Source organism: Uloborus diversus, chromosome 2, assembly GCF_026930045.1.
Source record: "Uloborus diversus isolate 005 chromosome 2, Udiv.v.3.1, whole genome shotgun sequence".
Lineage (NCBI taxonomy): Eukaryota > Metazoa > Arthropoda > Arachnida > Araneae > Uloboridae > Uloborus > Uloborus diversus.
Window position 1 is genome coordinate 40,743,372 of NC_072732.1, and position 25,500 is coordinate 40,768,871.

At 32.1% G+C, this 25,500-nt stretch overlaps 1 protein-coding gene across 2 annotated transcripts; it reads left to right on the forward strand.

Moving 5' to 3' along the window:
• Positions 1-651: 651 nt before the first annotated feature.
• LOC129216990 (uncharacterized) lies at positions 652-25,421 on the forward strand. Of its 2 annotated transcripts, none has more exons than XM_054851213.1 (6): positions 652-888; positions 6,708-6,791; positions 10,991-11,043; positions 17,460-17,665; positions 21,457-21,705; positions 23,439-25,421. In XM_054851213.1, exons 2-6 carry the CDS (start codon positions 6,726-6,728, stop codon positions 24,644-24,646), a joined length of 1,782 nt encoding a protein of 593 aa, XP_054707188.1. In that variant the 5' UTR covers positions 652-888; positions 6,708-6,725; the 3' UTR covers positions 24,647-25,421. The 2 variants fall into 2 exon arrangements, with proteins under 2 accessions (XP_054707188.1, XP_054707189.1); XM_054851214.1 differs by having other exon boundaries at positions 652-817.
• The last annotated feature ends 79 nt before the right edge of the window (positions 25,422-25,500 follow it).

The window sequence follows — 25,500 nt, forward strand, 5'->3', positions numbered from 1 at the left end:
CACTTCGTACGAGCCGCATATGCGTCAAGCTTTTCCGAGCAGAGAAAAAACAGAAAGAGAATATAGGATAATATAATCAAAAAAGTTGGTGAACATGAATTTAATTATAACTTTTTATAATCATAACTTTTATGTCGAATTAGCAAAGTCCTTACGATTAGGCTTAATAAATAGCTCATATTGAATACTAAATATTATATAGCAAGGGTGCCCACCGAGTAGGGAGGGGGGGGGGGGGGGGCGTGTAGAAGGACTTCTTTCTTCTTCGGGAGACTTTCGTTCTTGAGAGCTGCTTCCTAACATTTGAGGGATTGACCTTCTCAGCACTTTAACAGGGATTAGCATCCCTGTCAACAGAGTAGACAAATTTTGAGTTCTTTATATGGCAATAATGTTACGGAATATGTAAATTATATTGGGATTTTTTCTTTTTCAATGAAAATCTATTCCTCCGTAAAATATTGAATTAGAATTATTTTCAGTAGTTCAATTCAATCATTGAAAAAAATGAATTTTCAAAAACCAAACTTGTTAAATAATTTTTAAAAAACCTTTAGTACCAATAGATTTTTATTTTATTTGTATATCAAAACCAGCTTTGCAGCATTTGACTCATCGCCAAAATGTAAACAGCCAATATGCATTCGCCAAATCTGCCATCTAAACTCCTCCTTTATTATAATTGCTTTCAGAACCTTTAAACCCGAGAAAGAAGAACCGATGATGTTAGTAAACAAAGAATAGATGTAATAGCGAAGAAACTCTGATGTGTACATTCGAAGAACTTACGATCTTATTTTAATTGCGTCATCCTCTGGTGCTTGTTATTTTTGTATTCGGTTTCCTAAAACCTATGTGAAATCTGAATTGACCCAACAACAACAATAAGTACATGTTCTTAGTTCTTATTATTTTTTTCGTTTTGGTTTCGTTCAACAGAGGATTTAAATGTTGACACTTTGCGTTTGTGTGGGTTTTTTTTTTTTTCGTTTTTCAGGATTAATTGTACATTTATGATGATTTTATGTTTGTTTTCATATCTCTCACATTAAATGTCTTGATTATTAAAGTTTAAACGCGATATTAGACAATGAAATGCTATTGATAACTCAAATAATATCATGTCCAAAACATTTTGTGTTTTAGACGCTTGGCCAAAGAATCGAAGTTTGAATCTTTTTTTAAAAATCTTAGTAAAGAATTTTTGAAATGCCTTGTAAATTAGTGCATCATTAACATTTTGCTGGCCTGAATAGATTTCATTGTCTGCTAAATTATAATTGTAATTTTCTTTTGAATCGAATTAAGTTGTGTTCTTTAATTTCATATGACATATGCATATTATTCAGGGTTAAAGCTGGGTTCAAAAGTTCATTAGCATGAAAGCTAAAATTGAGGGGAAAATTTTGGCAAAATCCTAAAATGTTACACATTCTCATATATTTCGTATGCCTCAGTATATTTCGTCTTCAGTTGAAAATAAAACTCATATTTTTATCTGTGACATCTTTGAAGAAATAAGTACAGCAGCTATCTTTTTAAATGCAAAATAAAAAACAAAACATGATTGATCTTTAAACCGTTGCAGTCCCTCCTCCTAATAAAGCAGTTATTTGGGGACATAATGGGGTCATTCCATATCAAATCAACCAATAAAAAATAAATTTTGAAAGTCAATGTTTTGGATTGTTATGATTTTTTGTCTGTTTATTATACTTACCTCCAGGATGAAAAAACTGAAGTTTCAATTTTTTTCAACAATTCTTTGCAAAGTTATACATTTTTTAAATTTTGGAGGAATTCGAAATTTTGCATTGATTAAAATCTTAAGAGGGCTATTATTAGAGTACTATTTGACTTAGAAGTTTACAATTGGTGCTGTTTTGTTCAGTCTTTTATGAGGTTTTCAAAAATATATAACAAAGCCCAGTTGCTAAAAAAAATTTTTATGATTTTTTTATTGAAAAAGTTTTTTTTAATTTGTAAAAATTCAAAATCGAAAATTTTAATTTTCTTGAAAAAAATATATGTTACTTAGCCTTTTGTTAGCAACATTTATTCAAAATTTCAAGATGGCATTCTTTTGGTATCATGCAGAAAAATTTTTTTTCCTCTTTCAACAGCGCTTTAATGGGTCATTCCATGTCAAATCAACCAATATAAAAATTTTTTTTTAAAGTCAATGTTTTAAAATGTAATGATTTTTTATCTGTCTATGATACACACCTCCATGATGACAAATCTGAAGTTTCAAATTATTTCAACAATTCTTTCCAAAGTTATAAAAATTTTTAACTCTGGAAGCATCATAAATTTTACATTGCTTAGTAATCTTTAAAAGGCTATTATCAACGAACTAATTGACTTAAAAGGTTAAAACTTGTGCTGTTTTGTTCAGTATTTTAGGAGGTTTTAAAAAGGCAGTGGTTGCGGCACCGACCGCCGGAAATGCAATGAAGTACCGACCTCCTTCTGCGCATGCGCAGAGTAGAAATTACTGCCTTGGGGTCGGGATTGTTTTATGAACCCGACCAAGGGGGCGTTACGATGGGCGGGATCTAATTTCAACAGCCGACCAATGATATTCTATGCGGTCGGACGAATTATGTATGGCCGACCACACAAATTAAGATTCTTTCCCAATGAGTTTAAGCGGTCGGACGAATTATGTATGGCAGACCACACAAATTAAGATACTTTCCCAATGACCACGCTGAGCGGTCGGACGAAATATGTATGGCCGACCACACAAATTAAGATTCTTTCCCAATGAGTCTAAGCGGTCGGACGAATTATGTATGGCAGACCACCACAAATTAAGATACTTTCCCAATGACCATGCTGAGCGGTCGGACGAAATATGTATGGCCGACCACACAAATTAAGATTCTTTCCCAATGACATTCTAAGCGGTCGGACGAGTAATATATGGCCGACTACGCAAATTAAGATATATACGCCAAGCGAAATGATAGTTCTGGAATCAATATAGATATTAAAACGGCATACACGATCTGTAATTATGCTTTAATCATAATTCAATTATTCGATACGATACATCGACCATCTCCGACCCATGCCCTCGAGTGCCGCTGCTTTGGGTCGGACATGATTCAAATAGACCTTATGAAATTCTATGGAGGTCGGATGTATAATATGAGACTTAATATGAATTTCCAGTGAAATACTATATTTAGCAATAATTTAATAAGAATTAAGGTAGATTTACGTCGACTAACCGATGTGTGTCACCGCCGGTCGTATAATACGGCAGGAATCCTTTTCCGAACTCTAACTCATGCCCTCGAGCGCGAAATTCTAGGGAGGAAATCCGTAGAGCTATTCATTTTGAACTCTTTTAAACAGTTTTCGAATATTCAATGTACGCTTTGAAACTCGCACCGCGTTCCATGTGCCATTTTTACACGAGCCAAGCACGCACGCACATGGTCGGAAGTAGTTGGAACTAGTGACGTCGCTAGTTGGAACCGCCGCGCCACACGAAGCGAAGGAGGCGTGTCAATCCGTTGAAAGTGTCAGATTTGCGCATGCGCAAGTTTCTAGGTCGGATGCCGAATCCTTCTCCGACGGTCGGTGCCGCAACCACTGCGTTTTAAAAAATATTATAACAAAACCTAGCTACAAAAAAAATCATTTATTTAAAAAAATTATTTTGTAAAAATTAAAAATCAAAATTTTTTAATTTTCTTGAAAAAAAAAAAAAAAAAAAAAAAAACAGGGTACTTAGTCTTCTTTAAGCAACATAAATTTAAAATTTCATGATGGCATTTTTATGGTATCATGGAGAAAAAAAAATTTCTCTTTCAAACAGTTGCTTTAATTTTATTTGTAAAAAACATTTGTTCTAATGAAAAGTAGTTAAAGTTTAAACCAGGACTATCGCGTAGAAAAACAAGTACTTGGCAGTATTGCAAGCATATTAACAAGTTCAAACAATTTTTTCGGTGAAAAAATATTTCTTATTTAAAAGTTACTGAAGCTGTTTTAGCCATATTTTAAAAGCAAATCTAAGTTTTATTTCTATATACTTTAATTGCTACAATATAAAATTTAATATTTTTTTAAGCCCATTAAGAAGCAGTTTGAGATGTGTGTAACTCACTTTGCTACTATAGAACTCGATTTGTAAGTCCTAGTATAGATATACTTTCTTCGTAAGATTTCAATTGCTTTTGCCATCTCCTCTTTCGAGACTTGGTATGTTCTGCTTGTAGCAGTGACATGATGTAATTTGCACAGAAAAAAATTTTTAGGAATGGTCAAAATGTCTGCTTTTCTAGGATAAATGAATGATGATGATGGTTTGCTAGAATGAAGGAAAGAAACCTGGATTTCTTCTTCTACCTGATCTTTTGAAATTACATATCCTATCCACCATTTGCTGTCATAGGCACAAGCAATATAGCCCACAATTTCTTCAAACTGTACATCCCCATTATGAGGGCTCATGAACTCTGAATCCTCTGTACTAGAGTCTGGTTTTGGATCTTTGCTGAACTCATTCATAACATCATCAGTTTCAGGAACTGAAGAATGTTTTTGCTTACTTAATTGTATGCGACAAGCAGTACAAATTTTCATTTCTTCTTCAATGCCATATGTTAGTGTTGTCATCCATAAACTTGCAGTTCTTAGATCTTTTTTCACCCAATGTCCTTCCTTTTTAAATAGATTGCAGCAAAATATGCTCCATTGTTTATCCATTTTCAACTGAAAGTTGGCTCTTGACAACAAAAATATGCATAAATTTAACATTAAAATAGCAATAAAACTTGGAAAAAAATTTCTCAAAGAAAGCAAGCAGTAAAATTTAGAATGTGCACTGTCCAAGAACATACAAAGTACTGGAGATTTGAATGCCTCTGTAGTGGGAGAAAGCAGACGGGTTTCATATTACACCAGGAGAAAGCCTAAGGATTTGTTACAGCAGGCAGCTGATGAGTGGAAGTGGCTACTTAGCAGGGATGTAGGTGCTGAAGCATGACTCATGATGGTCAAGCCCTTCTACTGTATCAACCCATGAACATAAGATTGAAAAAATGTTGATTGGAGACCTTTCCTTTACTGAATTATTTCAACACTTTCGATTACGGACCATTTGCCATCGATAAGTAGACTAATATATTTTCAGTTAATAAATTTTAATTCTTGGCTATTTAAAAAAACCTGCATATATATATATATATATATATATATATATATATATATATATATATATATTTAAAGGAATCAAGCAAAGGGTGCCAATAACACCTCCTCAAATACTATACAGCCCCCCCCCCACAGGGATGAAACCTCTTTACAGAGAAATATGTCCCTTAAACATCCCCTTAAAAATCTTAATGGCACAGTCTTTGCCATCCCTCCACCCCCTTTGGATGATCCAGCTGATCAAGTAGTATGAATTGTTACATGAATAAAGATGTTGAAAGAGGAAATATTTTTTTTCTTATGATACCACAATAATGCCATCATGAAACTTTGCATAAGTGTTGCTAAAGTAAGACTTAATAACATAATTTTTTTTCAAAAAAATTAAAAATTTCAATTTTGAGTTTTTTTAATTAAAAATTTTTTTTTTGAAAAAAATTTCGAAAAAAAAGAAAAAGGTAGAACTAGGTCATATTATATATTTTATAAAACCTTATTAAATACAAAACAAAACACTACCAGTTTTAACTCTTTGAGTCAAATAGTTTTTTAATTACGGCCGTTTAAAGAAAACGTGTCAGGAAAAATTTTCAACTTCGTCAAAACTTTAAAATATTATAATTCGAAAACAAATGAGTGAAAAAATCCAAAACTTTGTATATTTTCTCTGTTGGAACAAAAAATGAGCAAAATCTAAAGACATGACGTTTTGACCATTGGTTGATTTGATATGGAATTACCCAATGCCGGATAAGACAGAGTCTCTTTGAATTTAATAGTTGTTTAATTATCTTAGCTAAGAGTTAAAAAGATTAAGTTGATTATGGCCATACATGCTTCCTCTCTCTAGGATCATACATTTCTTCTTTTTTTTTAAATGAATTTTTTATTTCAGCAAAAAAGCGAAAATGCATTGCTTTGTTTTCGCAATTGAGATAGTGTTTTTCCATTCTGCAAAAAATGAGACCGTAGCGGAAGCCCTGATGATATTTAGTATGTATATTCAGTATATTTGTCCAAATCACTCAAGGATTTTTGTTTGAAACCGTATAAAACCCCCCGAGTGCTTTCATTTCATCCCACATCATCCGTCCAGCATAGAATTTGAGTTAAATCTGGGAAATTCAGATTTTTTTAAAAAAAAGAATAATTTGTATTTTATGATCTTATTTAAGAGAAATGGATGCTCTTTTCCTCATGATGAAAAATAAATGATTCTTAAATACAGTAAAATAATTTCTTATAATTTTATTTTTTAAAAAGTCACAATTCTTCAATGTGTTTGTTATACAGTGGCTGTGCTAAAATGAATCGCATTTGTTCTAAACAGTTTTGATTCCTTAAAGAGGCTGATTTAACAAAGCAGCTAATTCAATAAAGCTGGATTTTATTCTGTTTTTTACAATTTGATTTCATTAAAGCAGTTGATTCAATTAACCGGCATCCACTCCTATTTTCTGTTTTTGATAAAAGTTGTTATATCTGAGTAGATGATAATTTATCAATGTAGTATTAATTTATATATTTTTTTCCAGTTTACAAGTTTTTAAGATATGTCATTGAGTTCCAGTAATTTGGATCTGCCAAGTGATTGGGCAGTTGTATCTTCACCATCTGAGGTATTATTTCTGTTGATTGTTTTACTCATAGATCTTCTACTGTTAACTAAATTGCTTATCACTAATTACTTTTCCAGAGTTTGTACGCCCTTGACAAGTGCTTGAAAAAAAATTCCTTTTCAAGTGCTTGAGAACCTGAAAAAGTTTCTTAGTTCTTAAATTCTTTCAAAAATCATCGGATGTGCTTAAAACTTTCAAAAAAGTATTTCACTAATGCAATTTTCTGAACATGTGTTCGATGCAACATCGCGATAAATTGTTCTTTGTTTGAGATTTCAATTCTTTTACATTTTATAAATATTTTACAATCAAAAGCTATTTTGACATATGAGGCAGTGAGAAGCAAAGGGATGTAAGTGGCAAAATTAAAAATTTGGAGATAACCAGCACAAATGGTAGGTGAACCCCTTCTCTATCTTGGGGCAAAAGATGGTACTAGTAACCCTGGTAGGGTGCTGCTGTACAGCATGATTTAAGAAAAAAAAATCCAATGAAAGCCTACCTAGTTAACGTTATCTTTATAGTCGTTTTACTTGAAACTTGAAAATGTCCACTTACATCCCTTTGCTTCTCACTGCCTCGTATGATGTCTCAGATAGATTTGTTTAATTTTTTGTTTAATTTCGATATGTAAAAAAGAACTATTTTGGAAACCATGACAACATTGAACTTACCCGGTTTTTGTGGAAAATTGCTCTTGTTTTTGAAATTTCAATCTTTTTGCATCCTGCAAATCTTTACTACAGTAGAGAACCAATTATCCGGGAAGTTCGGGACCATCACTATCTCGGATATCTGAATTGCTAAAAACCTCTGTTGGCCGATTGTTTATAAAACTTAAATTTCTATAAGAAATAGTAATACATATTAAAATAAGAAGAAAACAGTTCAGAAATGCTTATAAATACTATCGAAATATTAAAAACTACTGGTGAAAGAATAATTTAAGCACCAAAAAACTTCAAGTTATTCGTAAGATCTGAGACCCTCACATTCAATTTGAAAAAGAAAAAAACCACCACTTTTCTATGCTTTAAAACAAAAAAAAAATGAAATGAAGAACTAGAAACAAGTTTTGAACGGAAATGTGCGATTTTTCTGCTATTCTGTATAAAAAAAATTTGTTTTCATGAACGCATTTTTAAAAAAGATTTTTTTATAAAGATTTTGTGCTTGTGATTACGGTGGTTATTGATAACTATTGCTTTTTGCAATATCAATAGGAGTTTGATTTATGAGTTCTTGCAGTATTATTACAGTCATGCATTTAACGATTTCTAGATTCCACGATTAACTATCCGGAAAATTCGCGAATCTGGTTTTCGGCAATTCCCGCAATTTTGCCACATCACTGACGCTCTAAACGGCTTTAATTTTAAAGGCCATTCAATAAAATATTGCATTAGAATTCGACAATATTCATTTCTTTAGTTTTCAGTTAGAATAAAACACGAAAATTTCCGACTTAAGAGTGTACTTCTTAATTCAAGAAAATATTTCAGAAATTTTGCCCCGCATAAAGGTTAACCCTTTAAAGTTCGTTTTTGTAAACATTTTCCCCAGTTTTACGTAAGTAATATGGTATTTATTAAGAAACAGTTCATATTCTTTTAGGTATTTTTTAAAAAAAAGAAAAACTTAAGTTTTTCAATAATTGCGAAAAATGCGTATTTTTAAAAAATGGCGGGAAAATCTGCAAACAGTTGCCGGTTTTCTGGTTTCCTGGTTTTTTGGTTCCTGGATAAAAGGTTCTGCACTGTAATAATAAAGCTGAAAGTCTCTGTCTGGATCTCTCTCTCTATCTGAATTTCTGTCTGTCAGAATCTCTGATGCGCATAGCGCCTAGACCGTTCGGCCGATTTTTATGAAATTTGGCACAGAATTAGTTTGTAGCATGGGAGTGTGCACCTCAGAAAGTTCTAATTGCAGGGACATTTCACGAGAGATATTAAAATATTTTGTTAAAAGCAATAAAGAAAGCTGTTTTCTTAGTTAAGTCCCCCCCCCTTTGAAAATCAATGAAAATATGTGAACCAGGGGGGGGGGAGTAATCCCTTCTTCTTCTCAAGTTGCAGTTCCATGGCAGACAGAGGGGTTAGCGGAGTGAAAGGTATCATAGCTAATTGGAAAAAAAAAATGATGAGTTAAAACCCAAATATAAACATTTGGTTCAAAAAATTTATTAAGAGTAAATTTAAATGATTTGACCCCTGGTGGGAAGTAATATTTATTTTTATAGTGCTTATCTTGTGTGTGGTTTGAGAATTAGTTTGTTCTTACAGAGCAAAGAGTAAGTTTGCTATGTGTTTCAGTTCAGTGAAGTTAAATTTTTTTTTGCATATATAGTTTTGTAACCTTTTGCTTTTAAAATGTAAATAGTAATTTGTTTGATTAAAATGCTACGGAAAACGAAATTCGCTTCCTTGAGGTTGGAAAAAGCAAACAAAAAATGGATGCAAGATCAGCACATGGTGCTGTGCAGAAGAGAATGAATTTAAAGCATTTTGTTCTGTCTGTACATTGTCTTTCTAATATTGATAATCAAAGATTTTCACAGGTGTTGGCTGATGCTGATGTGGTGAGACATAAGAGTTTGACAAGTAGCTTGAAAAATCAAGCTGTATTTTTAATTCCTTGTTCTTCGTCTTCTTTTGAAAACGAATTTATTATGATGAAGCACTCCAAAACTGTTGTTCCAAATTCACTCCAAGATACAATTTCGAAAGTGGAGGTTTTCTTAGTTTTTGTTGCCATAAGAAAATTATTCATTTGCATCTTTAAATGATTTATCTGTCAGTTTACTGGGATATTTTTGATGATTCTCAGTTTGCAAAAAAGTGTCAAATTATCTGATAAAAAGTTAAGTGCATAATAAATTTTGGACTTACACCTTACTTTAAATCACTCCTAATTAAGGATATTTTTTTAAAATAATTTTCTAATTCACATTGATGAAATAATAACAAGGCAAGTAAAGAAGCAATCAGACATACATTTATCCTACTGGTATGTGGTGTATACTTCTACTTAGACTTGCCAGACATCCCGGTTTTCAGGCAAAGTCCCGGTGTCCCACCAGTAATTATTTTAGATAATTACTTTTTCATTTGAAATAGACTTGTAAAATTAATATCGAATCATCTTGTGAGGGTTTTTACAACAACATTGAAATAAAATAAAAAAACTTGTAAAAAAGTCCTAGCTAATGAAAAATACGTGTAAATATTGTTCAAGTTTTTATTCCTCCATAAAAGTAATCTATTAACATGAAAGAAATAAAGTGTTTCAATTTATCTGCATGTATTACCCCTGGTTTAGTCTCATAATTAGTATTTATTTGTAGCATTGAGAATGAACTATCCTCTAAAACACGCTAAAAACCAGCCAGGGGTGTTAGTGATCTGAAATTTTGAAAAATTTTGGGTTGACAACACATTCTAAAGCTGAAAAATTTCCTGGTTCCTTTTGAATACTCGTGACGAGGGTGGGGGTTGGATTCTGGTGTTCCGGTTGAACCTTTTTTAGAAATCTGGCAAGCCTACTTCTACTTCATTATATCGTCGCCTCAGAGCAACAGTACGTCATCCAATCCCAGAAATAACAGTAAGATATCCTACTGTTGCTCTGAGGCGTCGAATATAATACTGTGTTGAAGATAAAAGGTTGAATGCATTTTATTGTAGTTTTCAAGATTGAATTTGAAACTTTTTATCATTTACTATGAAAATCCAGCTTATAAATTATATTGAAGTTAAAAAAACTTGGTTTTTGTTGTCCGAAAAATATCCTAAAATTTTATCAAAATTACGTTTTAAAATTTTTTAAAATCACCACTCCGACCCCTGTTCATAAAAATAATCTGTCACGTTTCAGAAATTTTTTTTATGGTGTATGAAATGTGTATTTCAACTGATAAAACAAAATTTCATTTCCCAGACTTGATTGTTTTCTGCTAATTTTATAAGACATTACCTGGAAGAAAATATATTTTTTCTCTGCAAGAAAAAGTGGTATATGTTTTTTAGTTTCATAAATTAAATGTCAACAGTTACCTTTAAATTAATTTAAAAACTAATCGAGACATAAATCGAGTTTTTTTTCTTTGTCCCATGGTTTTTTTTTTTTTGCAATTCTTCATCCTTTTATAATATTAATACAAATTCAAAATAAAAAATTGATTCTTTTCTCCCTCTTCCTAGTCACTTGAACAAGAAATTGGATTGGAAAGCAGTACTGAAGTACCGTCCAACAGGTTAGCCCATTTAATATCTACTGTACTTAGTTTCTGTCAATAACTTATTTTAAAAATCCTTGTCAGTTTGATTTTACACATTAAGTATTCTATTATTCCAAAGAAATTTGAATTAAAGTTGCATACATATGTTTCAGAGATAAAAGGACATGTTTTATTGTTCCTGTTTTAGTGCAGGACATGGACATAAAAATCTATACCAGGAAAATAGCTGTTTTCTCACAAAGCTCAATTTCCTGTGTTGAAGAGGTCCTTGTAAGCTCAGAAACATGTGTATTTAATTAAGAACTAATTGAAATAACTACTTAAGAATTCATATTCATTCATAATTCTTTGCTTAATGAGTGGATCATGCCTGCCAATTCCTCCATATTTCCTAGAAGTTTTACCGATTTTCATGACTTTTTTCGTTAACCTGATTACGAGCAAAATTTTCCGAGTATTTTCGTGCTTTGCAGAACAAAAAAATTGTATCTCGCCAATTTTGGTCCTGTGACAGGGTGGCGACAGATCAGGGAGATCAGGGAAAAGTCAGGGAACTTTATTAATCAGGGAAAAGTCAGGGAAATATCAGGGAATTTTGGAAAAATTACAAAAAATCAGGGAAAATTGATTTTATGAAGAAAAAAATTTTTTTTTTGCTTTACAAAATTAAGTACTCTAATTCTCTACGCATTTTCCGCCAATTATCTGTTCAAAAAAAAGTAAAATTAATGAGGTGCGATTATACACTGCCGCATATTTGTGCATCTTTTTTCCTCAACGTCAAAGTATTGAATCTTACTTATTAATCACAAGATGAATTTCCTAAGATTGCTTCTGTGTCTGTTAGGTTGTTTATTTCCTTTTACGCTTTCAGTGCTACGTAAAATAAACAACCATACAGGTAAAGAGGAAACCTTCATTAATGCCTTAGCTCCTTTGCCTTTATTCCATTGTCTCGAAGTAATTAGCGTTTGTAATCACGATTTCAAGAAGAAATTTTTGGTTTTTGAATTAATACTATAAAAGCTTAAAAGTTATTACTTCTTCGCATTTTTAATTTGATTGCTAAAATTGAACTAAACATTGTTTTTTGGAGTTATACTATTTGTTATCACCGCAGATTATAAAGGTTTTCTTTTCTTCAGACGTAAGTGATTCTTTAATTTTATAACCAAGTTGTATTCTTCTTTTATATATTTTGAAATTAACTAATTGCTTTTTTTTTTCTTTTTTTTCTTGCATTTCAAAGTTGTTTGTTACAAAAGCAATCTAATATTTTTTTTCATTACATACTGTTAAAATCATTTGAAATAGAGTTAACTTGTGTGCTTAAGTAAATATCTTTTGTCGGATGTCTTTTCGTCCATAAGCTCATTACTTTTTGCATTGAGAAAGGCGTTCCCTGAAACTGTGAAACACGTGTCTGCTGTAATCGGCAATTTGTGCTTTTTTGACGTTGCTTTTTTTTTACTTTAAATATCTTTATTTTTTTATTGTTAAAATGCTGTATTCATTCATTAAAACCTATGTTCTTGATTAGAGAAGAGCTCCGTATGAATGAATGTCAAATGGTTTCATCTGTTTTGCATAAATATGTCAATTAGTTATATAAGAATAACTACATTACTTCTATTCTTTCACTATTACTTATTATTATTGCAACAATTATTATACTGTTTGAAAACTTAATTCAAAATAATTTCAATTACTTTTTAGTTCTATCATAAATACACATGTTTTTAAGAGTAATTTTAAGTTTCTAAAAATTCTTATGCTAAGTGGTTTCTGGAAGTAAAGTTTTTTTTTTTTTTTTTTTAAATTTTCTCTAATCTTTTCATGTAGAAAAATTTAATATACTGTTTCGTAGGGTTTTTTCCCCAGAAAAATTGACTTGATATGTTTTTTTAAATCATTTTATTAAAAAAGTAGCATCTTTTAAAATATATCTTTAGTTCAACAACTTTGCACAACTTAAAACGTTTAAAATACTGCATTTTATGCAATCATACAATGGATTTCAAGTAGAGCAAAGAAAGAAAACCATTATCATTGGTAACGTAAATCAGGAAAATTTGGTGAACTTAATCAGGGAAATCAGGGAAAAGTCAGGGAACTTTTTTTCATAGTTCCTGTCGCCACCCTGTGTGAGCGTTTTGTGGATCTGGAAAGCAGCACCGCGCCGTGTTTAAAACCAACAGGGTTGCCGAAAGAGAATTCACTTTTTGCGAACTTCCAACATTGTAGGTTAGTTACAGGGTTCGAGAAGTAAAGCCGTGTTTGCATGTCTTTCGATTTCGACGATTGCAAGTTTGCTTCCAAGGAAATGCCGACTGCGTTTTCTTTTGAAATGGTATCGGAACGAGCAGAGTTATATCTTGTTCGTTCAAGATCCAATATTTTATTTGATAAGACTTATTGAACATAGGTTGTGGAATTAGAGTAGCATTTATTAGGATTTCCGGTTTTCTGGGAAACATGGATTTTTGTAGAAAACGAATAATAAACTTGCATTTCTTAACTTGCATGGTTTTTGCAAATGATGTAAAGGAATAAAATTTTAATGTGCAGATGATTTATATATGGGTGGAGGGTGGTACCATCCCTCGAAAGTTTACACAGCAATTTGGTCTGTGCTGCCACCCTCCTCACCACATGAGGGGGGAAAAGATCGCTGTAGCGAATATTATTAGAAACAATTACTGTACTATTACTTATCAAGATGTCCAAGGGTTTTTATCAACTGCAGATCTTGATATGCGTAGTATAGGTTCAAGTTTCCCCTTCAAAAAAAAAAAAGATGACCGCTTCAATTTTAACGACCCCCTCCCCAAAAAAAAAAGAAACGCAAACTCTTTTTAAAGTAACCAAAATCTGTTTCAAATAACTTCATTTAAAATTTCAGTGGTAGAGTCTGTCTCATGACCCCCTCCCTACGCATGGGCTCCTACTTCAGCTGTTAGTGTTAGAACAAATTGTTGAAATATTTACCGATCAAAATTTCCAATGACCTTAATATGTAGATGATATAGGTTATGGTGCCAATTGTCCCCAAGTGTTGCCCCCCTCAATTTTGCCAACACCCCCCTCTAAAAAAAAGCAAGATCCTCTATTAAAGAGATTAAATCCTTTAAAAATAACATATCTGATATTTTCAACTATATAGTCTCAGGGGTCTGTCCAGGATTTTTCACAGGGTCAGTTTTTTGTGAAAAGTCTAATTTGTTGAAACGAAATTTTAGAATTTAGAGATGGAACAAACTGCATCAATTTAACTTTTCAACTAAAAGTTGAGTGTTTTCCTCTTCTATGTCGAGAAAATCATTCTGGAGTGGTCTGATATTTGGGGGTGGGGGAGACCTCGCTTTCTCAAGTATCAATATTTATCTACCATTCACATTATATTAAATTATACTAGAAATATTTCGGTACAGTATTTAAAATAATTGTAACAAAAATGAATACATAAAATAAAATTCAGAATAGGGGGTTCAGCATTTAACTTTTTGACCCAAGACACTCTAAAAAAGCACAGAATTGCGTTTAAAACTTATAAATTCCGTGATTTTAACAAAAATAAAAAGATATTTTAATTGTTTACCTCTTAACAAAGCATAATAATCATCAAAAATTCGAAAAATCGGATTTCCATAGCGGATGCAAAGAGATCACAATTCTCAAAGTGAAGGCATCAAAAGTATAAAAACGGCTTGTAAAAGAAATATTTTTGATAAAATTATTTTAAAATTGCATTTTAGAGTCCTATGATAAACATTTCATTAATATAAATAATTAATTAAGCAAAAAAAAAAAAGAAAAAAAAAATTAAACCAGCGATTCAGCACTTGAATTTTTGACTCATAACAGAAAATGGAATTTTGCTTTAAAAACTTGAAATGAGAGTTCAAACAGAAATAAAGAGACTTTTCATTTATTTTCATCCTAATAAAGCGAAGTTAGCTTGAAAAAAGAACACAATATGATTCTCATATCGGATGTTAAAAGATTGCATTTTTCAAATTGAAGACATCTAAAGAAAAAAAAGGGTAATTAAAAGAGTTTATTTAAAGTTCATCTTTGTTAGCATCGAAAAAATCAAAACCCATGTAATTTTCTCCCAAAATAGCACTACACCTCAAATACGCAAATATTGACAAGCTGGTAAAATGATGAGAATATTTTCTAATCAAGTCATTATAAAGGTTCAACGCCAGACCCTAAGTGGTGATAATTTTGAAGTTGGTAACCCTACCTGAAGCGATCATATTTTTCCCCATCCTTACTATCCCTTTGTGGTTCTGGTTCTAAGTTCATTTCGCAGATATATATTATTATTGTTTATTAAATCATGTGCAGGGAGAAAAGTGCTTACCAATGCCTTTTCAGAAAAGTTTACAACAACACCGCTGCTAATTAGCTGTGATAAAACAAACAACCATTATATTTATTTTGCAGCAGCAATTATTTATTGCTTGCAGAAGCATAGCACGAGTGCCCATTTTTTTTTTTTTTTTTTTCAAAATTAGAGGATTTTGTATAAGCTGATCCCACTAATTTGACTTAAAAAAAGGTTCCAAAAATTATTGGTTTATAAACAGAAATATGCCTTATTTTGCTTTCAGATTTGCTCTTTCAATAAACAATTTGTGAAAGATCCGATCTTGTTTATCAGAATTTTGTGAAGGGTCCGTTTTGTTTGATCAGGACTTTGTGAAAGGTCCGTTCCACCAGCATCCCTGCTCTAGCAATTATTATTGAGATAAACTACTTTAATGTCCTTTCAAAATGTCCAATGGATTTTTTCTGCATTGCAGATCTCAATATACAAATAATATAGTTATGGAAGCCCATCTCCCCAAGTGAAATGACACCCCATCAATTTTACCGAGCGTTTCCCCCCGTCAAAAAAAGAAAAAAAAAAAATGGGCTCCTCTAAGGAATTGAAGAGTCTAAAATCCTTTAAAAATAACTTCTCTGATGATTTCAGTGATATAGTCAGCCTCCTACCCCCGCCTCTACTTCAAATGGGCACCCCAGCTTTAGCTATTATTAAAATAAATTGCTGGAATATTAACTTTTGTAGATTTCCAAAGGCTTTTTTCTATTGCTGCTCTTAATATATACATAATAATGCTAGGGCTGCCAAAGCCCAATAAGTGCGATGGACCCCCCCCCCTCAGTTTTAATTTTCCCGAACATCCCCCCCCCAAACAAAAATAAGAATATTTAAGAGACTGAAATCCTTTTAATATAAGTTTGCTCATAATTTCAATGGTTTAGTCAACTTCAAGACCCCCCCCCCCAAAATGTGTACCCTGTTCTAGCTAAAGCTATTATTATTTGACTAAATTGCTGGAATATTTGCTTTATAAGATGTTCAATGACTTTTCGGTATTTCAGATCTTATAATGTATATAATGTTGCCTTTTTCCCTCCCAAGTGTGGTGGTTCCCCTCAATTTTATCACCCCCCCCCACAAACAAAAAAAATGCCACCATCTATTACAGAGATTAAAATCCTTATCAAAAACTTCTCGAAAAATTTCAATGGCATTGTCTGCCTCATGACCCCACCCCCCTCAACAAGAGCCCCTGCATTTGCTATTATTGTTCGCATAAATTGTTGGAATAATTACCTTCCAAGACGTTCAATGGCTTTTCTCTATTGTAGATGTTAATAAACAAATGATGCAGCTATAATTTCTCCCCCCTCCCCACCAACTGCAATGGCACCCTCAATTTTATTGCACTTTCCGCAAAACGGGATCTTCTATTGAAGAGACTTAACTCCTTTCTAATGATAATTTTAAAGGTATACTTAGCATCATGACCTCCCCCCCCCAAATGGGCATGCCTGCTTTAGCTATTATTCGAATAAATCTATGTAATATTTACTTATCAAGATGTCTGATGGCGTTTCCCTGTTTCAGATCTCGGTACACAGATGATGTAACTAGGGGTACCCATTTCCCCCAACTGTGATGGCACCCCTCAATTTTACCAAGCCCGCATTTTCCCCCAAAAATTGCAACCTACTGATAAAAAGACTTAAATTCTTCTAAAGTAATTCCTCTAAAATTTTAAATAGTATAATCTGCCTCATTAATCCCCCCCCCCCATGCACACATGAGCATCCTTTCTGTAACTATTATTATTAGAATAAATTGCTGAAATATTTATTCGCCAAGACTGCCGATGAATTTCTTTGTTGCAGACACTAGGCATTACATTTATATGCTTTTCAACCACCCCCCATAAAATGTTGAATTTAACGATCTAAATGTATCAAAAATTTTTATATTAGGAGAGCGGTATATCGCGGTATTAAAATTCTGATATCACCCAGCCCTAATGTACAGTCGTAAGACTTGTAAGGCTTTACAATTGGATGTAAATTTTAATCATGCAAAATTTAATATCTTATATGTTTTTTAGCAATGATGATATGAATGTAGATTCTGAAAGTACGCCAAATGTTGGTGGTTCTGCAGTACAAGATATTGCTGAAGAAACTGATTCTCCAAACCTGAATGATAGCACTTCCTCTAGTGATATTGACATAATTGATGAAAATGCTTTGGATGATAGCCCGGTGAAGAAGGAGTTTGTCCCTCCTGCCTTCAGCATTAGTTCATCATCTGGTGTGTATATATTTCAAATGGCTATTTTACCTTTGATGAGTTTGCTTGTTTAAAAACCACCATGTCTTTTTATAAATTGTTTTATGTTAGTAAGTTGTTAACTGTTTTTTAGAACAAAAAGACTAAATTTTATCTTTCCTCACAGTAATGTTATAGCAAATTAAGGAAAAAAAAAAACTTGAATTCTGAAATTTTGAATTCAAATTATGTTTTTTTGCAATCACGAGTTGCGACAGGACCCTGCTCATTGGGGGTTATTGTTTCTAAAAACGGCTCCTGTCTCACCAAGCCTGCCCCTCCTTCTGGGCTGTTACATGTGTATAGTTGTGTGTGTATGCATGTGAAGGCTTGTGTATATGAGTGTGTGTGTATGGGCATGTGTGTGTGTGTGTATGAGCATGCGTGTAGGACATAGACGCCACTGAACAGGAGAAACAGATTCCATGAGGCAGTGCTCGCAGCCGCACCTGCAGAGGAGGGTAGGTGGTGGTGCTGCAGAGGCCCCAGGTTCAAGCTGAAAAAGGCACGGAGATCAAAGACGGTCAAATGAGAACAATAAGCAATCGTGATTGCTCAAAAACAAAATCATTAGTTTTACTCCTTTTCTATCTTTACAGTCCTCATAATAATCACAATCAATTTTTCTTTTTAGAAATTGCAGCTATTTTTGAGATTTTATTACTATTGCTGGAATCCCTCATTACAGCGCACTTCATTATGTCTCTCATTTAGATCACACTTTTTTGTTGTCTGCTAAAAATAAAAATAAAATGTAAATAAAACCTTGTTTTGAATTTGAGGCTTCTGAAACAAAAATATTGTACCTGCATTTTTTAGGAAAAGTAGTTTCTTCTTTTTTTAAAAAAGTGAACAAAACTGATGTTTTCCATTCAACTAAAGTTGCTGCAGTTTAAGTTGCAAATTTGTCTTCTTATTTCATCAAAATCAAAAGACAAAAGAAATATTTTAAATATTTTTCTCTTAAAAAATCCATTGTATGTAATAACAAACAAAACTTTTCAAGGGTATACACATTGTGTACATCATTAATTTTTGATTTACATTAATTAGCACTTTTCATGAAGCTGCATTCATATACGAAGAAGGAATACATGCATCACCGTTTTGGATATATGTATTTAATCCTTCCTGTCGTAGAAAGGCATATGTTACAAATTAAAAATAAAATTTTAAATTTGTAACCTATGCCCTTCTTTTAAGGACCCAGTCTTATGGAGTAATTTATGAATATTTATAAGTTTTTATTGCTGTTTTGATTTTTTTCAATTTTAAGATACAGCTTACAGTTATAGCCTGAAATCTGCAAAAAATCCTAAAATCTGCAGAACCACTTTCCCAAGTTGTGTTTTTTGACCCTTTACTGTACTTTTCACTTTTCACTCCTGGGTCCCCCGTACCTAACACTATTTGTGGTTTTACCAGTGGATGGGACCCTGAGGTCCGCTCTGATTTTTTTAAATCAGACCAGAAACCAAACAATCTCTGTTCCAGCACCCCCAGAGGTATCGTTTCACTTGGAGGACTTTGTGATATCAAGCATATTTAACGTCCCTTCACTGTACTGTTAGCCCTGATTAATTGGGTACAGGATAAACAAATACCCTGCTTATAAGAATGAAACCTTCCAGAACTGAATGTATCCACACAGATGCAATGTTAAAGTTCCCTGTTTAATCAAATAATTTCCCTATGTAATCAAATAAGACTGGTTTGCTTTTGCCAAAAAAAAAGAAAACGTTTGAAAAAATTAAAAAAAGAAAAGTAAAAGCATAATAATAACGCAAGACGATTTTCTGAGCACAATTTTAGAATCATTAAGTGGAGAGTTCCTTAAGACTTGTGAATGTGATACTTCTAAAAAACATAGTTAAAATGTGGCCAAGGAATAATTAGCTCTGAAAATTTAAGTGGGGATAATTATATATTTCATAGTTTGAAAAGTGTTCTCATAACATTTTGAGCAAGCAATCTCCAATTATTGACTTTTTCAAAAAGTAATGTAAGTAAAGTGGCGCTAAAACAAAAATTTAGTAATTTAAGTACTAAGTTATTTTATTTAAAAATTTGTTGTTCATATTTATGCTGTAAATATTTTATTACTATGGTCAATTCTCAATAACTCAAAAGTCCCAAGGGGCGGGAAAAAGTCTTCGAGTTATTGGTAGTTTGAGTTATGGGTTGTTTTTACAGCCATCTCAAGTGTTAGGGACCCAATGAAAGCTTGAGTGAATCATGTAATAAGGTGTCAAGTTAATGTGATTTGACTGACTGTGTTATCTTGTTGTGTATTGAGATAATTTAAAAAGCTTTCTCGGTGTACTCTTCATCTAAACACTCCCTAGTGTGAATGTGAACACCCAATACTCTGAATGAATCTTGTAAAAAATGTAATAAATTGAAAGCGTCATAATTGGGAAGAATATAGATATATATATATCATAGTCATGATCGAGTAACGCTGAAGTCATCAACAATGAAACGCGCGCTATTGCATGACATTTTAATGATCCCGACAAATACAGTTGAACTCTGTTAATACGAAATGTCAAAAATCCAATAATTTGTTTGAGAAAAAATAAGAAATGCTTACCTATAACTCTACTAATACACACATTGTATAGCAGATAAACAAATCTACAAGCTTTATTTTCTATGCAAAATATTTAATATTTTCTTCTCTTTACACAATGGGAATTCTACTACCTTACAAAATAATGAATAATTTCTAAAAAAGAAAGTTACAGCATTCAGTTATGAACGTTTTAAGTAAAGAGGTCAGAAATTTTTGTTTTGAAGCCGAGATTTTCAATTTAATGTACACATTATATGTGTAGGTATTTTTAATGTAATTAGATAGTAAACCAAGCTTAACGAAAAAATGCTTGTTTTAGCCGTGATTTCGTATTAAACGTCATCGTATTAAGAGAGTTCAACTCTACATATATGCTTTCTCAGGGTCTCTCTCTAAAATGAACACTCTCATAATCTGAACACTTTTGTTCAGTCCCTAAAGTATTCAGAAAGAGAATCTACTGGACAAATAAAATCCATTGCTTCTTTTAAATAGCTATTGATTTATTGATATGTTGTTAGACAAGTGTTATGAGTTTGGTATGATACAGAATATTTCTCCACGTAAAATATCCAGCTTAATCACATATAGTTGGCTCTCTGTTTAACGACTTTTAAAGGGACCTCAAAAAATCGTCCTTAAGTAGAAAGCGTCCTTAAATAGAATGCTTTTAACACTATGGCGGACCAGATGGGACCATGAAAAGCTGTCGTTAAATAGAGAAAGTCGTTAATTAGAGCGTCATTAAACAGAGAGCCAACTGTATTATGCGTTATTTATTTCATCCGGGCCAATAGTGTTGATTTTGTTGTCTCCTGACAAGTGCCATATAACAAGGGTTTACTGAAATAATATAATGTATTATTTCATATAATTCTGTTATTGCATCTCTGTAATTTAAGTCTTTTTAAGTTTTTATTCTGATTGGCTATCATACAAATGTAAGGGATCAAAATTAGTAATTTTTCAAACATGAAATAGACATATTTAATATCATGAATAGTTACTAATCTTGCCTAGTTATTTCCATTTCCTGTTATGTACTTTTTGTAAAGCATGCTCAGCAGGAGCATCTTGTCTTCCTGTCTTTTCTTTCTTTAAAAAAAAAAAAAATCTTGATAAACTTCACTTGAAATTCAGTTATGATGAAATATTCGCATTAAAAAAACAATAAAAATTTATATTTCCTTTTCATTAGAAAGTAGCAGCAGTTCTCAAACTCAACAGACTCCTGCCACTGAAACTGCTGATGCTGCAAATCAGAATGAAGATAACCAGAATAACTGGCAAAGCTGGGTGACTTTCTTGATGAATTGTTTTGACCGTGCCATGGGATTGATTGAAATATTTCGTGGGAATGACATGTTTCGTGAAAGGAATAGTCTTCGTACTGTTATGGCAATCCTGGTCTTATGCTTAACAGTGAATGTAATGAAGATTCAAAAAGGTAAGTTGTTAAATACTTTGTTTTGCATTTAAGAAGTAATGCATACATTATGTTTTAAAAGTTTTAGTAATTTCCTCACACGTAAAATAAACTTGCATTAATAATAATAATTCATTAATGAAAATCATTATTTATTTTCACTTTGAAAGGAAAATAATATTGACAGATTGAATCTTGGTGTAAAGCAGGGGCTTTTGATGTTAGAACTTTCAACACATTGTCAGGTTACAAATACATACTTGCCAACTCTACTGTTTTTAACAGGAGACTCCCGTTTTTTGCTTCCATCTCCCGATTTTCCGTTTTTTACGATTTTCTCCCGTTTTTGCAGTTTTTTCATTCAATCATCAAAAAGTTTCACTTTCTTCTCAATAGATGGCACCCTTTTCTAGTCTACCAATGTCAGGGAATAAAATTTTTTCCAATTAATAACTCAATTAGTAAAAAACAAAGCACATGCTTTGCCAAAAATTGCAGCAGATTTCAACCCTTTTGCATCTTTAAAATATTTCAACTATTTTGAAAGTTTGAAGTTATTTTAACATGTACTACCCAATACCTGCTTTTTTTATTTTCATTATACAGTCAATTCGCGATAACTCAAAGTCCAATAACTCGAATATTACTATAACTTAAAGTTTTTATCAAGTCCTGATCCCTTTGTCTTTAATTCCATGCTTATTATGCTTAATATCTCAAAGTTAACTTCCTTTAACTCAAAGTTTTTTCAAAGATGACTTGAAATTTATCTTGAAAGCACACCTTCACTTGCAATTCCTGCACAAAAGACCCCTAAAGCAATGAGAACACCTGTTGAGCCAATGTGCGATACAAGGAGTTACATGTGCGGAAATGAGTATAGCCTGTTTTATTTTATTGTACTGTACTATTTCCACTTGGACATGTTGTTTTACTCTTAGGCTGGACTTCTAACCTGACAAGTTGCCAAGTTAACTTATTGTTACCAAATCCTCACTCTGTAGAAGGTAAATTCTGGCTGCGTTAATATCATGTGCAAAGTTGAAAATCGTCTAAATCCTTTCAGAAGTACAAAAGTTGCACCCAAAGAAGCGTAAAAACGTTGTCAGCAAAACTTTTTGAGATAAGGGGTAAAATAACAAGAACTATGTTTAAATTTGAAATAGTGTTTAAGTTATTGAAACTATTTTTTTTTTATTATATGAAATATATTCTATGCTTTGTAAGGTGGTCCTCAACAAAGCAAGCGTTACTAATATATATTTTTATTTTTAATGAAACTCGGTACGAAACTTAAGGATTTTGGATACATTTTAAAATGCAAAACAAGAAAAGGCACTGTTACTTTTTATAAGCAAATTTAAATCCAGAATTATTTTTGAAGTATGCTGTTCAGAGAAAACATTTGCTTGCTGTTTTAAAAGTACTAAAAGTACCCTAATATTTTCAAAGTGTTGCAAAATTCTCTTATTTTTCAGCTCTCCCATAACACTTACATACATATTAGATTTTCCCCTTTCTCTCCTGTGGTATGTCAGAAGAGGAAAATTGTAATATCACTTAAAAGTGTTTAAATTTTGTTGTTTTAACATCTTTAAACATTTAAAACATGATAAATATTGCCCTGAAACCACACAGTTTGCATTTTGTTTTGCTCCATTTTCTGAAATAAGGTATTAATGCTTACCAATGTATCCTGTTTTTATTTCTCTTTTGAAAATAATCATGTCATTATTATTATTTTTTTCATACAGACTCTAAAACAGCTGATGTTGCTGATGAATTGCAAAAGTTAATAACAGAGCTACAGTTGGAAAACAAGAATTTGAAAAATCAGGTAATGCTAGAAATGCAGAATGACAAAATATTTTTAGCTTTAGAGGAACAAATGAAAGAGTTAAAGAATGAAAATGTGAAATTGCAAGAGTTCATATTATCTCTTCAAAAACAATCTTCCACTGAGAACAAGAATAAGAAAGAAACACATAATTTTTACAAAAAGGAAATCAACTATCTAAAAGAGCAGATCAATCTTCTCCAGTTTGATAATGAAGAACTTCAAAAACAGTTAGTTCGAATGAGGTATGGTAGTTATTTATCCAAAACTGAAACAGGAAAAGAAGATATGGAGAACGAAGAAAATTCTTCGGAAATTTTATCAAATGAAGTAAAAGAACTGAGAAAAGATTTGCAAAATGAAATATCCAAGCTAAAGAAGCTGAATGAGTTGATTGAATTCTTAACCAAAGAATTACAAAAATCTGAAAGTAAAGAAAAATTTTCCTTTGGTACAAAAACAGATGAAAAAATGCACACGGACAGAAAAGGATCTCATTGGGGCTGGAAAAATGTGAAGAAAAACATTGAGGATTATGTTCAAAATATTCAACAAATCAATATTTCAGATCTCTTTTCAAAATATGTCAGCAACAGTAAAATACCCCTGGAAGACGCTTTTAAAAACATTGGCTATTTTTTCAAAGCTACACAAAAGGAAATTAATTCCCAGAAAGAATATTTGAAAGAACGTTGGGATAATGATTTCAAAGCTACCCTTGAAGAATTGGGAGAAAAATGGTCTGAACTCAAGACACAGTACTTCAAAATGAACGATAATACAGAAAATGCTGAAGAAAATGAAAACAGTAAGCCTGAATTCTCAAATGTCTTCACTGATAGTTATCGTAACCCTGAAGAAATTAAGCCCAAGACACACCATTACCAAGCAAACGATGAAATGTCCAGGAAACGCCATTTTGCTGAGAAATACCTTCAGGAAAAACATCGCCAAGATGGGAAAATCAATGAAGATGACTTGCAGTCTAAATCTTGGGTATTTGAAAGAGCTGCCGAGCGGGCTAAACTAAGAGAAAGCGATGAAGAGGATGAATCTGTTAACTGGTTTCTACGTAGAAAAAGCACAGATGAAAAAGAAGATGAGCAGAAGAGTCGATGGTTTTGAATTTTTGAAGTGTGGAAGCTACATTAGTCGGTTGCATTTGTGATAAGCATTTAATAACCTTTGAGACTCCTTTTGTGTTATAATTATTTTATCTCTTTCATGAGTCTCTTTTTACATGATGTTAATAAGAAGCAGCTTTTTTTTCCTGGCTAATGCATGAACTCCAAGCATTTATTTTTTAGTTGGTAAATTAATGTAATGAAAAGTTCCCACCTCTGTGCATGTACATTGTTTTAAGTTGTGCTGCTAATTAGTAAAATTAATGTGTTTCTGAATGTTTTGCAAGCATTTCTCTACAAGAATAAATGTTTTTAAGATTTCATATTATTTTGGAAGTTTGAAACTTTTTATGCAACAAATTCTGAGAAGAATGAAAATGTTAAATGGTCAACATAATTTCAATGTGAAATTGTTTTCCTATATAAAACTGTTAAATGAAAAGGATTTTAAACGCTAGAAAGAATTTTATATCAGGTTCATATTGTTATATTGCAAATGTTTTATATACAAAAAATTTGTTTGAATTTGCAATTCTGTGTGTATTTGTTATCTTAAACATCTGTATTCATGTGGTACTATTGTTCTCATTTATCAGGCAGTATTAGTTTTCCTCCTCATCTGTGATAGTATACAGTTTTTCTTTTTTTTTTCCAAGGAGAAAGAAATATTTCGTTTAAATTAAATTGTGTGCAGATGTGTATGATTTGTAAATGAAAATGTCTCCGTTATCTTATTTGATGGAATAAAGTTGTAAAAAGTAATTGATTGCTTCTTGCTGATCAATAGTGTTTCACATCCCAGAATTTAAAGGAAAAAAAAACATATTTCACAGAACTCTAGTGTCGCGCTTAGGA

Bases quoted from the DNA above. Each gene is read 5' to 3' on its own strand.
- LOC129216990 (XM_054851213.1), top strand. From the start codon at position 6,726: ATGTCATTGAGTTCCAGTAATTTGGATCTGCCAAGTGATTGGGCAGTT. The intron at 11,044-17,459 runs GTTAGCCCATTT...TATGTTTTTTAG, and splicing joins ACTGAAGTACCGTCCAACAG to CAATGATGATATGAATGTAG. The intron at 21,706-23,438 runs GTAAGTTGTTAA...TTTTTCATACAG, and splicing joins TGTAATGAAGATTCAAAAAG to ACTCTAAAACAGCTGATGTT.